Genomic DNA, 15,460 nt, shown 5'->3' with positions numbered 1-15,460 from the left:
AATAAAACAAAGGTGGTTCCTGGGATAAAATGTAAAATGTCTAAGTCCCACCTCAGCTGAGCCCAGTCTCGGATTCTAGGAACACAGCCAGCATTACCTGTCTCTCCCTGGTGAGTCTGATGCACACAGTGTGTGTGTGTGTGTGTGTGTGTATGTGTGCGTGCACACATACGTGTGCCTGTCTGCATGTGTGTGCATTGGTGCATGCGCTTATGCCTGCACTCACATGTTGTGTGCATATGTGTCTGTATGAGTGCGTGTTTGCGAGTGCATGCATGTGTCTGTGTGTGAGCCCACTCCTCCCAGATCCCTCTAGTGATGTCGATAAGCACCAGGGTCTCCTATTAAAATTCCAACCCTAAGAGAAACAATCCGGAAAGGCAAGCATGCAAACATAGAGGTTTGAGCATTTAACTGTTTCCTCTTTCAGGATTAGCATTTGGGATAGGAAGTAAAGCTAACCTGAGAGCAACAGCCAGCACAGCTACTCAATGCCATGCCGGAAGCAAGTAATCGGCTTCCGCTACTTTTTGAAGTGTGTTAAATGGCAAAGAGGAGGGGGAAATGACCGATTCCTCCACTGAAATAAGCTACTGGATGGCCAGACCGTGGCTGGGCTTCTCACTGAGGCCAGAGAATTCACTCGTCTTCATTACATGAGCACTGGTCTGTTGAGAGCTTTACCACATTGAATCAGGTTTGATTACACATTATAAACCTCTCAAAATGCCAATAGTTCCAGCGGCTGAAAATGGGGACATTTCTTCTTCTCTCACATAAGACCAGAGGCAGGCAGCCTCATTGGAGGAATGGCATCATTGTCCCCAGGGACTCTGCATCACTTTTCTTCTGTTATTTTCAATGGGCAATCGTGGCATAGATGACTGCTTTATTTCTCAATATGACATTCAGATTAATCAGTCAGCAGCAAAGAGACAGCATCAGGAATCAGCTTCCTTTTTTTGTTTCAGAGCTGGGGACCGAACCCAGGGCCTTGCGCTTGCTAGGCAAGCGCTCTGCCACTGAGCTAAATCCCCAACCTAGGAATCAGCTTCCTTTAAGGACACAGACTGGACATTACATACAGCGTCCACTGAGGGGAGATGGTGATACATATGGCCAATACCAGTTGCAAGTGAAGCTGAAGAGACGGTCTGTTGTAGATGGCCACAAGCCCTGCTAAAGCCAGGAGCATTTTGTTGTTGTGTTTGCCTAAGGAAGAGAGTTGGGGATAATTAGCAGACTTTGCCTCCGTCCAACTTTAAGGACCATCAGTGACCTATGGATCCTTTCTCTTCCTACCAGCCGTGCAACTTTGAAAAGTTTCTATAGACATATCCATTTTTCAAATGTGTACCAATGCAAGGTGGATATTCCAATGATCTTAGTTCGTTCAGATGGTGCAACAAAATTCTGTGAAATGGGATGCTTACAAGCGGCTGGAACTTATTTCTCAAGCTCCAGAGGTTAGATATTGAAGATGAAGTCACAGGCAGTTTCCATGTCTGGTAAGGAGTCACTCCCTAGTACATGGATGGAGCTCCCATGCTGTGTCTCATGCTGTAGGGGCTAACTTTTGGGGGTGTCTTATGTAGGGTTTCTACTGCTGTGGAGAGACACCATGACCACAGCAACTCTTACAAGGGGCCATATTTAATCGGGGCTGGCTTACAGTTTCAGAGGTTCAGTCCATTATCATCATGGTAAGAAGCATGGTGTCAGGCAGGCAGACATGGTGCTGGAGCAGGTGCGAGTTCTACATTGAGATCTACAGGTAGCAGAGGGAAACTGACACACCGGCTAGTTGTGAGCTTGTAAGACCTCAAAGCTCCCCAAGCGACACACTTCCTCTCACAAGGCCACATCTACTTCAATAAGGCCACGTTTCCTAATGGTGCCACTCCATATGGGCCAAGCGTTCACACACACATGAGTCTATGGGGGCTATTTCTATTCAAACCACCTCAGGGGATCCCTTTTAAAAGAGCACTCACCCCACTTATGAGGACCTGGTCCTCACAATCACATCTCAAAGGCCTTCTAATTCCAACACTTTGGGAGCTAGGATTTCAATTCATTATCACATGACTGTGTATCAGTACAGAAACAATATTGTTAGATCTATACCTCTATTCATTTCATTTACCCAGTAAGAATAAATGGACCATATACTAGGTGACCACGTTGCTTATTACTCCATAGAGCTATGAGAAAGTACTGTTTTGACGCAGCTCGGAGTCCCCCTTGCTGTAACAGTATCTGTGTATCTGGGCTAGCTATTGCCAGGGTCCAGTTTTACATATCTGGAACACCCAGATCAAACCATATCAAAGATATGCATTCCATATCACAGAGATATCTACAGACAAAGCTAGCGTCCATCTGGCTGGTAGCGTCAGGTCCCAACAGTCACCAAGGCTAATAGAATAAAACCTGGAAGAACAATACGTTTGCCTGATGCCTCAGAAGACTGTGTTGAAGGATTCTCTTTTCAAAATGGTTTCCAGCTGTTGTTGTTTTCTTTCCGAATAATCTGAGCCTAATTCAATTTGTGGCACCTTTTTTTTTTTCTTCCAGAAGGCAAATGGTTCTTTGCGTTTCTGTGTGTGATTAGCTGGTTTTGGCTGAGAATTTTACTGAATTGTAAATAAATGATCCTGTCAGTACACTGGAGAAGTATTTCTCCCAAGTGATATAGTTTTTCTGTTGCACGGTGTGAGGCAGAAGGCAGTGTGTTCTCTGCAGAAGACTCATAAAAAGGTCCGCAGCGACTTGAAATCTGAGTCAGAGCAGGCGCCGCTTGTTGCTATGTTACTGTCGGGGAGACAGAGCCAAGGACACGGACATTCACAACTACAGTTTAAAAGCCAACCAAAGTGGTAAGGCCAGAGCCCAGGCCGGGAAGAGAGTCTACAAAGGCGGCGAGGGTCATGTTCGCTATCTTCCCATTTCCCCCTCAGGGTTTCCCTTCACCTTCTGGCATCGTCTTTCCCTGTGTTGGCTGAAACTTTATTTTTTATAAAATGTTACTTGAGAAGGTGCTTTTTTTGTTTTTGCTCTGTTTTGTTTTGAGACAGAGTTTCTCCCTGTAGCCACGGATGTCTTGGAACTCACTCTACAGACCAGGCTGGCTTCGAATCCAGAGATCTTCCTACCTCTGCCTTCTGAGTGCTGGGATTAAGGGTGTGCAGCGCCAGGAGGATTGGCCCCAACAATCTCCACTTCTGCAGAGCTATCAAATTCTGAGGATTTTCAAGTGCTTTATTAAAAAGTGGTGTATTTGGGGTTGGAGAGGTGTCTCAATAATTAGAGTGCTTGCTGCTCTTCTAGAGAACCCGAATTCAGTTCCCAGAACCTATGCCAGGTGGATCTGACACCTTCTCCTGGCCTCTGAGGACACTACACATACATGGCATATAGGTACACAGACACACATGCTTGTGCATACATCAACAACTCTTTTTTTAAATTTTATTTACTTATTTATTATTTATAAGTACACTGTTACGGTCTTCAGACACACCAGAAGAGGGCATCAGATCCCATTACAGATGGTTGTGAGCCATCATGTGGTTGCTGGGATTTGAACTCAGGACCTCTAGAAGAACAGTCAGTGCTCTTAACCGCTGAGCCATCTCTCCAGCCCCATCAATAACTCTTAAGAGTGGTGTATTTGCATATAACCCCTTTGTATCTTTACATTACTTGCATAAGCAGCACTGTGCTGTTAATGCTGTACCGCTTAGGTAAGGGCAAGAAAAAAGTCTGCACACATTCAGTACAGACAAAGTGGCAAAGGGAATGAGTGATCAGGATATAATAGCCATATGTGAACTCCTAAGTCCTATCAGAGTTGCAAATTAATCATTTTGCCCTGTGTGTGTGTAATGTTCAGAGCATACATTCCCGTGAGAGACATGAGTCTTTTTTCTACATACCGGTCATTTCATGAACCCATCACATCACTTGGGAGCTTGCAAAAATGCAAACCTCAAATCCTTTGAGTTATTGTTCATTTTCATAAAGATCTGCAGATAATTATGTGCACAGCTAAGTTGGGGGGGGAATGACTTAGTCAAGTGGTCTTCAAGTTATGGGCTGCCACCCATCAGTAAGTCACAAAGACAGATCATGGGTGTGACCCAAATTAAAAACAATTGTGTAGAGAAGACATGAGAATATAGTCTATACAGTGAGAGTTTACATTGTGAAATGTTTGCTTCAATTATATGCGTATGTATGCGTTGGCAGCTTGTATAAACCATGCTTTCTTAGTGGGTCATGCTTGGAAGCATTTGCAAACCACCGAAGTTATGCTCTGGCTGGTCACTGCTCAAGGCTGCCTGCATTTTGTTCTGTCATCACATTAAGTCACCAGACCACTATCTGCTGAGTAAGAGCCCTGTGAGGAGGGAGAATCAGTTGCATGCTTCATGGCCCCCATTGTTTGCATGTAGCTGAATCTGAAATGCATTGGTAATGGCTATTAACAGGGAATTGACATAAAAACTATCCCCCAAAATTGCATGTTTCCTTGTAATAGACTATTTCTTAAATCTATTCTGTTTCCCCCTTTGAGACTTCCCCCTTTGAAGTCTTGACTTAAAGTTACCTTTGGGGAATAACTGTAAATTTTGCTATTTTTTCTTTGCCATTGAAGACAATCTTAACAACCCTACATATGCATTTCTCAGATGCCTTATAGCAGAAGGTCAGAAAGGTTGTCAACCCAGTGTAGATTAGAGCATTGGGAAGTAAATAGCCCCATGTTGCCTTGTTGACACATTTTCCTTGTGTTATCTTTTGCACCATGGCAGACTTTTATGTGATTCCCAAGTGGGGAAAGAATGTGTGTAGGTCTTAGGGTTTTACTGCTGTGAACAGACACCATGACCAAAGCAACTCTTATAAGGACAACATTTAACTGGGGCTGGCTTACAGGTTGAGAGCTTCAGTCCATTATCTTCAAGGCAGAAGCATGGCAGCATCCAGGCAGGCATGGTGCAGTAGGAGCTGAGAGTTCTACATCTTCATCTGAAGGCAGATAGGAGAAGTCTGGCTTCAAGGCAGCTAGGGTCTTAAAGCCCATGCCCACAGTGACACACCTACTCCAACAAAGCCATACCTATTCCAACAAGACCAAACCTCCAAATAGGGCCACTCCTTGGCTAAGCATTTTCAAACCATGACAGTGCATGTCTGTGATACATGTACAGGGTCACCAGAGTGAGTTATTGAATGTTCTGAAATTCACCTCTTTTGCTTTAGAAATGTTTTTAGCTTTGTGTCAGTAGACAAATTAATTCTCAGGATGTGTGACTTAATAAAGGCACCTACCCTAGAGTTTTGTAAAGAACGAATGTTAGTTAAATCTAATTTATTCAACTTTTTCTGTATACTTAGAGTTGTGGCATATGCCACCAAGAGAGGAAAGCAAAGTTTGTGTGTCTGTGTGTAAATATCAGTGTATATACTCACATGTGCTTGTATGTATGTGTGAATTTGGCAAATGGAGGTCAAAGTCAATAGAGGGCATCTTCCTCAATCATTTTTACATTATTTTTTGAGATAAGGTCTCTCACTGAACCAGAAGCAAGCCCCAAGGATTTTCTTGTCTCCACCTTCCTGGGTTGGGATTACAGATGCATGCTGGGATTACAGATGCATGCTGGGATTACGGATGCATGCTGGGATTACAGATGCATGCTGGGATTACAGATGCAGCACCTGGCTTTTCATATGGGTTCTAGGGATCTGAACTTGAGTTCTTATGCTTGCATGGCAAACATTTTACCAACTAAGCCATCTCCTTGGCCATCCCAGGGCCCCTTAATCTAGGAAGGAGGAAGATAGATAGGTACTTAGTTCTCAAAGAGGCCATCAATCAACAAAGAAGCAGGAATGCCTGCTTCCTGACTACAGATGCAATGTCATCAGCCACCGTGGTGCCTGCCGCCATGATTTCCCACCATGATTTCCCACCATGAGGAAGTATCCTTCAAACTTCCTTAAGTTTCCTATGTCATATATTCCACCATACAGTGAGAAAAGTAACGGATGCGCCATATTCAGTTGGCCAGAGGATGACTCCTTTTACAGTAGTGCCAGGACAAAACACAGGAGAACCACATAAGAAAAATAACTTTGTTATTAAGCATTATACAGTCATACTATTACACACTTCATAGTATTACATCCATGACTGTTGGAATTATCAGTTTGACTCTTATAAGACCTGATATAAATAATGGACAGAGATACTGAAGTATATGACCAGTTACTGAGAAACAAAAACAGACTCAAGAACCACTCAGGGAACAAGCTCTGGGAATCGGACAAAACATGCTGAGCTCCCTGAGGGATGTATAGCCCATAAGTCCTTCTCCATGGTTTCTCTCTGATGGTGACATTTGTACAAAGAGCATATAAAGCGCACCATTTCAGTTTCAACAATTACGGCCCTTTTAGAAAAATCCAAATAGAAAATTATTTTTGACATGTCGTGAACCATGCATGATGACTGTGTCAGGAAACGACCCATGCGTTTCCCTGAATAGAAGTCTCTATTTGACTAATTGTTTGGCTCAGATTCCAGTCTACAGTTTTCCCTTTTAGAACAGTTGTCTGGAAGATAGGCTTGCAGAAGGAGGCTGCTGAGGCTGCTTCTGTGAGGCAGCCTGGATGGATAAGAGAAGAGGAGGAAAATGATGAGGAGGAACAAGATAGAGGGTTGTTTCCTGAGACCTCAAGGTAAAGTTTGACGCTTGGTCATGAAGAAGCTCTGTGGCAACATGCCTGACAGTGAAACTTCCAAGGCCAACGATGTTTGGAACCTTGGAAAGGGAACATGACTTACCTGGCTCTACCAGGGTGCTCTGCACCCAGCCATTGATGGGGCCAATACTTCTTCCTTCCAAGGTCATTGGGCACTTATTATCTTCCTGCTGGACACTGGACTGACTCTACACAGCAATATGACTCTAGTTAATTCTGTAGCAAGTATAGGAAAATAACATAGAGAGCAAGAAAAGGCAGCATCTTCTTTGTACCCAACTCCTTTAAAAAAAGACTTTATTTGTAATTATGTGTATGTGTGTCTCTGTGTGTGCGCACATGAGTGCAGGTGCTATGGAAGTCAGAAGAGGGCGTCAGATCAACTGGACATGGGGTTAGGGGAGTCTTTGAGCTGTATGATGCAGGAGCTGGAAACTGAACTTCGCTTCTGGAAGAGCAGCAAGCATCCTTAACCTCTGAGCCATCTCTCCAGTCCTCTACTAATTATTATTATTTATTATCATATCATCATCATCATCATCATTGTCGTCGTCGTCGTCGTCGTCATCATCATTATTTTGAGATAGGCTCGCAGTTAGCCCAGGCTGGCCTCACACTTGTAGCTGAGGTTGACCTTGAACCCCCGATCTGCCTACCTCTGCTTCTCAGGTGCTGGGATTACAGGCGTCCACCACCACACCTGGCTCCTAACCCTTATCATCTGGCACAGGAAAGCTGATTATTTTTCCCTCTGCAGCTAGAAAATTTGGTTTTCCTGAACTAAAATGCAAGTCTTCTCTATATTATTTTCAGTGAATTTTTAATTCTCATGGCTTTACAAACACAGAGGCAATCCATTACCAAGTCTTAACTTGGGGAGATATTAGAAAAGTTGAATGTTTTTACCAAAGGGTTGAAGGGTGTATAAAAAACGAGAACATTTTCCCCGTGAGATAGAAGTGACTCAGTAAATCTGAAGGCCTTTCCATGGCATTTTGAGCAGAAGTTTGTTTAGACAGAAAAGCTTTGATTTTTTTATCCACGACTAAAAGATATGTAAGCAATAATACCTTATCACTAAAAATCCATTGTTTGGACAAGCGGAGGACACGCCCTGGTCTTATAGTTAGTTAGTAGTCCACGTTTTGAAAATCTGAGGAGTAACAATTATCTAAATTGACATGGCATATGAACACTGAGGTTACAAGATACAGGCTATTATGTTTTCCTGGATATAATTACCTAGACAGACTCATGAATCCCAGATATTGTGACTTTCACTTCCCTCCTTTAGCACATAACCCTGGCCTCCAGCCAAGCATGGAGCGTACTTGCATTTTACCAGCATTTGGCAATAAAGATTATAGTTCTACATACATTTCACTGTCTAAAAAAAAAGTAGACATAAAAAGTAGTTATAAAATTCCTCATAAAAAACCAAGATGGACATAATCATTGCTCACAGAGCCTGTGCATAGTTTTGAGAATTCATCCACCCACACCCTTTAAGTGACGGGCTCTATAAGCAGGCAAGCACTGAATAGATTCCAGGTGGCGCTTGACTGTGGTTGCATCTATCTCTTCAGGAAGCCATGGCTGGCAAGGCCATCTGTGGTGATGCTCAGGTTCTGGAGAGACTGACAGGGAAGGAGGGAGAGAGCGAGCGAGTAATGCAAGTGCGTGCTTGCCTTCGCCGTGAACTCTTCGTGGACAGCCATTGGTGACTTTGGTGGGAGTGTGTGGGAATCCTGCCTTTCTAACAGGATAGGAAGATAGGCAGGCAGGCAGGGAAGAGGGGAGGGATTGGAGGGAGGGAACTAAGGAAGGAAAAAGGGAAGCACGTAAGTAGGTAGGAAGGAAGGGGGAAGTGGAGGGAGGGAACTAAGGAAGGAAAGAGGAGGGAGAGCGGTAGAGTGAGGGAGAGAGGAAGGAAGGAGACAAGCAAGAGAATTGAAGGGAGATGTAGAGAGAGAGAAAGGCAGGGAAGCTAGGATAGGGATAAAGGAAAGGAAGGAGAGAAGGGGCAAAGGAAGAGGAGAGGAAGAGAGAAAAGAGAGGAAAGGGAAGAGAGCCAGGAGAGAAGGATGAGAGGGTAGGGAGCTGGGGAAGGGGAAGTGAAAGGCCACTAGGCTCCCGCTGGCTCTGTAGACAGAGCCCCTTCTCATTGTTCAGAAAGAAGAGTGGATGGTACAGTGTCATGCACACCAATAGCAGTTTTCTTCCGACAAGCTGTCCCAGTAGGGGTGGGAAGAAGATGGAGGCTTAGGTGGTATAGGGAAAAGATAAATGCAAGCGCAAAACTTCTTAGAAATATAAGGGGATGCTGCAGGAGAGCAAACAGAGACCCTGGTGTGGGCGACTATGTGAGCAAGGTCAAGGAGCATACTGCACACTCAAGGAGAAAGTGATAGTCGATCCCTGAAACAAAAACCCAGAGACAGCAAGAAGAAACCTGCTGGCCTCTTGTTCCTTTCTGGGAATGTGATTCCCTGGGGATCTAGAAATACTCCCAGAAACGACTCAGGGAGACATTGGGAAATGTGACAGAAAGTCAAGGAGACCTAGAACAACAGGGATTTAAACCAAGGCAGAGGGAAATAGTGGGAAATTATTCCAAGTTAGCAAACTCTCCTCCTCCTTCTCTATCCCAGAGACCTCTCAGCTGTGTGCTATTCCAACTGCTGGTGAGCCTGGCTGGCCCTGGCTGGCCCTGGATAAGGACTTCAGATTTAAGAGCAGATTCATCTGCCTCTGGAGATCTAGAGTTACGGAAGCACCTCTCGATGTCCCCCCTGCCAGCAACTTCCCTCTGGCCTTGATTCAGCCTGGATGAGTGCCTGCCGGCACATCTGGCCACCCCATCAGTGCCAGGGCATCGTGTACATCTTCTTAAGAGTCAGCCATCTTGTTTCCCAAACCTTCAACATGTATGGAGCAGGACAATTCTTTTGACCAAATAGTCCTCAGCCATCCTGGCCTCCTGGAGCTCTCTGTTCTAGAATACACAGGGTGTTTCATCACCTCAAGGCCCCCTAGAACACATGATCCAGCTCGATAAAAGAACTCCCTTCTCCATGTAGGATTTGCACGAATCAACGACTGTCGTATCTGAATTTTAAAATGTGGCAACCTACGTGACAGGAAACATAAGGCTAATTCTCTATCTCTCCAAACATATTCTTTCCAATTTCTTGTTTTTTGTAACCAAATTTAAAAACAAACAAACAAACAAACATCAAGCTGAAAAATAGGATGCAGAATTTGAAATCTGTGACATTGATAAGAAAAGTAATTTTTCTACCAATGTCATTTTACGTGGTTGCTCCTTCCACACCCCTCCCCTCCACAACTGAAAAGCCTTACTCTGGACAGTAGAGAATGAACAGTCAAGTACTTGAACATCATTTTCTTTTTAGAAGGAACCTTACACTTCTAAGAACCCATGTTGCCATTTCTCCCTCTCTTGCACTCTGCCAACGTTTAAGATTCGGTGGGAGCGATTAACTCAGAATTCCAAAGGTTCTTGAAAAAACTAGGATTGCCAAAGAAAGCCTTGATGTAACCACCCATTGGCTCTTCAAGAACAGCACTGTCAACCCATCACATCCTCCTGCTGCTATTGTGATGCGAAGGAAACTTGGAAGGCAGGGTTTGGAAACCGAGTAAGGGGAAGGACGAAGGCATGCTTCTCTTCTGGTGGTTTGAAGAGATGGGATGTGCTATGGATAAAAGTTTCTCGGGGCCTCAGAGTCCCTTGCTTCAGTTCTTCTGGAATAGTCATCTCCAGACCCAAAGTCCAGGGTCTCTGGGTAGCTGGAGAATTCCTGAGGTAGGGGGAAGTCCTCTGCAGAAGAGTGAATCCGATGTCCGAACACTTTCTCCTGTAGCTCTGCGATGTCATTTCGAATGTCGGCCAGTACCAGCAGCAGGAAGTCAAAAGAACCTGGGGGTCCCTGTGCACAGGAGAGGAATCAAAGCTGTGAAGTCACTCATGACAACAGCGGCATCCTGTGTAGTTCTGCTACCCATGAGTCCTGTTGCTTGTGAGTGACTACCTTCTAAGCAACTCTGTAACTTAAATAGATTTAAGGACTGTATGAGCAGCCTGGGACCCTTTCCTCACCCGTGACACTGGTGGCACAGTCACCTCTCCTTTCTCAGGGGGAGTTTCTGAAGAAACCTGGAAGTCAGAGCAATGGTCCAGCGGGTGAGGTCCTGCTGGATTTGAGCCAACCTCTTCCATGCTGTGTGACCATGGCAAATTACCTGATTTCTATGTGTTTAAGCTTTTCCCATTGGTAAAATGCAGACTCAACCCCACAGGTTTCCAATGGGCTCATAGGTAGGCATTTAAATGAGATGCAAAGGGATTAGAAAGAATAGTTCTGTTTTCTGTTCTTCTTTAAAAAAAATGAAATTGTTAATATGTTTGTAAGATGAACAACAAAATGAAACTGAGAGTGTGTTGTCCCTCATGGTCTAGGAAGATCCACATCATACCTTCCGAATTCTATTATTGGACATTCTTCATCATACATAATATTCAGTAAGCTTTAATTTTCATGCAGTGCTGAACAGCATGTTCCGCAGAAAAATCTCAAAGCATTTAAGCATGCGAGTCCATGAACATTTTAAAGGTAAGATCGTTACCAACATCCAAGAAGGATGCCGTTCGGCAGCTTGTACCTGAGAAGCTGCAAGAGATGCCATCACCCACTGAGGTGTAGCATTCTGATGTCATCTGACTCTCACCATGCACATACGGGTGTTATGGAGAATCATAGCCCACTGTGTAGATAAGGAACAAATGCCAACAGACTCTAGGTAAAAGCCTAAAGTTAGAAAGCTAATAGGATAAGAGGTGAGGTGGCAACACAGGCCTCTGGGTCCTTCCTCAGAACACATACCCTCTTTTCTAGAAGTAGCATACTTATTTGCATTTTCTCATATTTCTGCTCATTTTAATCTCTTAGATATTGTGTGTGTGTGTATATATCTATATCTATATCTATATCTATATCTATATCTATATATATATATCAAATTTCTCCTTAATCCCAGAGAGTCCTTTTTTATCTTTTATTGGAGCCAGTGGTCATCTAACAATATATTCTAGTTTGTGTGTGTGTGTGTCCGTGTATCTGTGTGTCTGTGTGGCTGTGTGCAGGTGTGTATGGGGGCCATAAGCCAACCTTGGTTGACATTCTTCAGGCATTGCCCACAATTTTTTTTCCTTTTAAAAGAAAGGCTCTATTGTTAATATCCCAGAAATGCCAATTCTATCCCCCAGGGGTCCCCCTATCTCTGCTGGGATTACAAGGGCACTCCGTCAACATTAACTTTTTCACATGGATTCTGGGGACTGAACCCAGGTCCCCTTGCACTATCCCAACTAAGCCTCCTCCTCAGGCCTTCTTTCAAACATCTTATGATGCCTTTGGAAACGGGTTCCTCACATAGTGGACTTCAGAGGAGAGATTTCATGTAAAGAGTATCCAAGAGAAGAGCAAAAGTAATAGCAGAAAACAAATTTTAAAAATCCAAACCAGCTGATTAATGCATCTACAAGTTTCCTCCTAACCATAGACGTGACTGCTTGAGAGATTATTATTATTATTATTATTATTATTATTATTATTATTATTTTTGGTTAGGGGACAGGATGGCACCCCTATAGAGGTCAGAGGACAATTTGTGGGAGTCAGTTCTTTTCTTTCACCATTTGGAACTGAATTCAGGTCATCAGCCTTGGTGACAAGTGCTTTACCCACTGAGCCATCTCACCAGTCCCACTCTACCATTTTACAAGTGCCACGCCCCTGAGAGCCACACCCACTGGCTAAGCAGGACAGACAATTCAACTTACCGGAGACCCTGGGGGCCCAGGTGCTCCTCTCTCCCCCTAAAACCAAAGGGGGAAGGGTTAGCATTCTGGAGGATGCAGATAGAAGCATGACAGTCTCTGTTAGACACCCACAACCATACTCCTTCAGGAAATAAGCATTTTGTATAGGAAATAAATTTGGAGTTGAAGTTGAACTCAGGGGACCTTTTATTGGAACCAGCAAGATTGGGTCAAGTGTCTCAGCTGCTGGGTTCTCAAAAGGCTATATATTTTTAAATCAGATCTGATTAGGACTCTTGTTTTTCTAGGCAATGTGGGAAACGCCAAGCTTTTCAAAACAGGGAAGCCACCACTTGGGTTGAGTGGAGTTGTGTGTTCTTCTCCACTTAAACAACTGAGGCCATTCTAAAAAAGCATAGACTAGTGGGAAACACCAGTGTGATCACCACTACCCAGAGGCTTAAGCCACAACACCCAGCTCAAAATCCGCCTCCCCTCCCGACAGTGTTACATGTGCTCCAAAGGGTAAGGATTATCAAGCATTATAGATTATGGGGTTGACCAGGTTTGCCACTGTCAAGCTGTGGATCTGTGCTTCAACTTTGCTACATGCAACATAGGGAAGGGAAATATGGTTTGCTGAGCTTCATGGGACACCACAGTGGGTAGAAACAGACCTGCAGCTGTTAAGAACAGTTTAAGACTCACCTTCAAGCCATGTCTTCCTGGTGCTCCTGGTGGACCCTAGAAGACACAAGCATTTGATTTAACTGGGAAAAAAAGGGACAAACAACACTCTCCCCCCCCAATATTCATGGATCTCAGAGAAGACACTGACCACAGGGCCCCTCCGGCCTTGCTTAATATGAGACAGGTCAGGGGATGGTCCCATAGGTCCCATTGAGCCCCGTGGGCCTGGTTGTCCAGGAGGGCCTGGCATACCGGGGAATCCAGGGCTCCCCTTGGGTCCTGGTGAGCCTGTAATAAAAAACATCCTATTAGCATTCACCCCATACCACAGAATTTAGGAGTCACTGTAGATTTCTCTCTTAACTCTGCTCTTTGCCTTGTGGCATTTATATTAATGAACCCATGGGGATTTAAACTCAACATGATTAAAAGTGACATCACCTTTCTCTCTTTATTGGAGCCTCAGTCATCCATCTGCTCAAGGGGGAAACCTGAGACTCTTCCTACAGTAGATCCCTAGTTCCACCACCAGCCTACTCGGTTAGTGATCTACATGCTTTACCCCCTCAAGCATGTCCTGCTCTGTGTCTCTCTACTCCTGGATCACAGGAGAATGTAATGTTGTCTAGAGAGTGCTTAAGAGTACAAGGTTTTGGGGTTGGGGAGATGGCTCAGTGGATAAAGCACTTTCTGTATAAGAGTGAAGGCCTAGAACAAATGAAACTCAAGACGGATGATCAAAATGTGAATGCTTAACTCCTTCTTTAAAAGGGGAACAAGAATACCCTTGGCAGGGAATAGAGAGGCAAAGATTAAAACAGAGACTGAAGAAACACCCATTCAGAGCCTGCCCCACATGTGGCCCATACACATAGAGCCACCCAATTAGACAAGATGGATGAAGCAAAAAGTGCAGACCGACAGGAGCGGATGTAGATCGAACCTGAGAGACACAGCCAGAATACAGCAAATACAGAGGCGAATGCCAGCAGCAAACCACTGAACTGAGAGCAGGACCCCCGTTGAAGGAATCAGAGAATGAACTGGAAGAGCTTGAAGGGCTTGAGACTCCATATGTACAACAATGCCAAGCAACCAGAGCTTCCAGGGACTAAGCCACTACCTAAAGACTATACATGGACTGACCCTGGACTCTGACCTCATAGGTAGCAATGAATATCCTAGTAAGAGCACCAGTGGAAGGAGAAGCCCTGGGTCCTGCTAAGACTGAACCCCCCAGTGAACTAGACTGTCGGGGAGGGCGGCAATGGGGGAGGTGGGGGAGGAACACCCATAGGAAGGGGGGAGGAAGGGGATGTTTGCCAAATGTACATAAAAATACTCAAGTTAATAAAAAAAAAAAAAAAAAAAAAAAAAAAAGTGAAGGCCCACGTTCTGATGCATAGTACCCATGTAAAAGTTTGGTGTGGTGGTGCATTCTATAAACTGAGTCCCAGAGGGTGAGTAGGTCACTATAGGACCCACTCCTATCTTGACACCAAGTCCTATATAACACACCAAGATGTTGACTTTTGTCCTTCATGTACATACTCTGAGCAGTCATGACCACACAGAGAACAAGTCTGTGCACACACATACACACTCTCACACCAGTAGTAGAAGTTTTACCACCAGGGAGGCCTACACTTGAATCCCTGGCAATTTGCTTGAGCTCTTTTGGACCATAGTCTTTTATCTCCAAATCTGAATAAAACTCCAACATGCAGTAGTTGTATTAGATAAAAATTTAAATACATGCACATACTATTTGGCCCAGTACTTCATACACAGTAAGCATCAAAAGGCTGCTAGGCGTCCACCTTTGGTATATTTGCCTCAACTCTTGCCCCATAGCTGGTGTCTCCTGCCTCTTCCTCCTACTGATCTTGTTCACTCCTTACCCATTCTTTGCAGCTCTATTGCATAGAACTATAGAACTATAGAACTTCCCTATTTTTAACTATTATCATACAATCCTCAATACTCCAAGATGGGGAAGCCTATGCTTCCTCCGGTAAGCACTTCTCATGAGGGAAGAGTAGGAAGATGTTCTGTCCATAATTTACTACGGAAGAGGCCCTATTTATTCAAGGCCTGGAGGGACAGGATAAAGAAAAGTGAAACTGCCTCTCCGTCCACCACTCTCATTTG

General features: G+C 44.3%; 1 protein-coding gene across 1 annotated transcript in view; it reads right to left on the bottom strand.

The window, feature by feature from the left end:
• Positions 1-10,493: 10,493 nt before the first annotated feature.
• Ccbe1 (collagen and calcium binding EGF domains 1) overlaps positions 10,494-15,460 on the bottom strand; it is a 63,764-nt gene continuing 58,797 nt past the window's right edge. The window contains exons 6-9 of the mRNA XM_032885505.1: positions 13,458-13,597; positions 13,328-13,363; positions 12,641-12,676; positions 10,494-10,727 (exon numbers count right to left, since the gene is read on the bottom strand). Of these exons, the coding sequence (XP_032741396.1) occupies positions 10,494-10,727; positions 12,641-12,676; positions 13,328-13,363; positions 13,458-13,597 (446 nt within the window). The remainder of the gene's footprint in view (positions 10,728-12,640; positions 12,677-13,327; positions 13,364-13,457; positions 13,598-15,460) is intronic.

The sequence above is a fragment of the Rattus rattus genome, chromosome 15, assembly GCF_011064425.1.
Source record: "Rattus rattus isolate New Zealand chromosome 15, Rrattus_CSIRO_v1, whole genome shotgun sequence".
Lineage (NCBI taxonomy): Eukaryota > Metazoa > Chordata > Mammalia > Rodentia > Muridae > Rattus > Rattus rattus.
The sequence above is the reverse complement of the archived record's forward strand: the minus strand, read 5'-3'. Positions and strand labels throughout refer to the sequence as shown.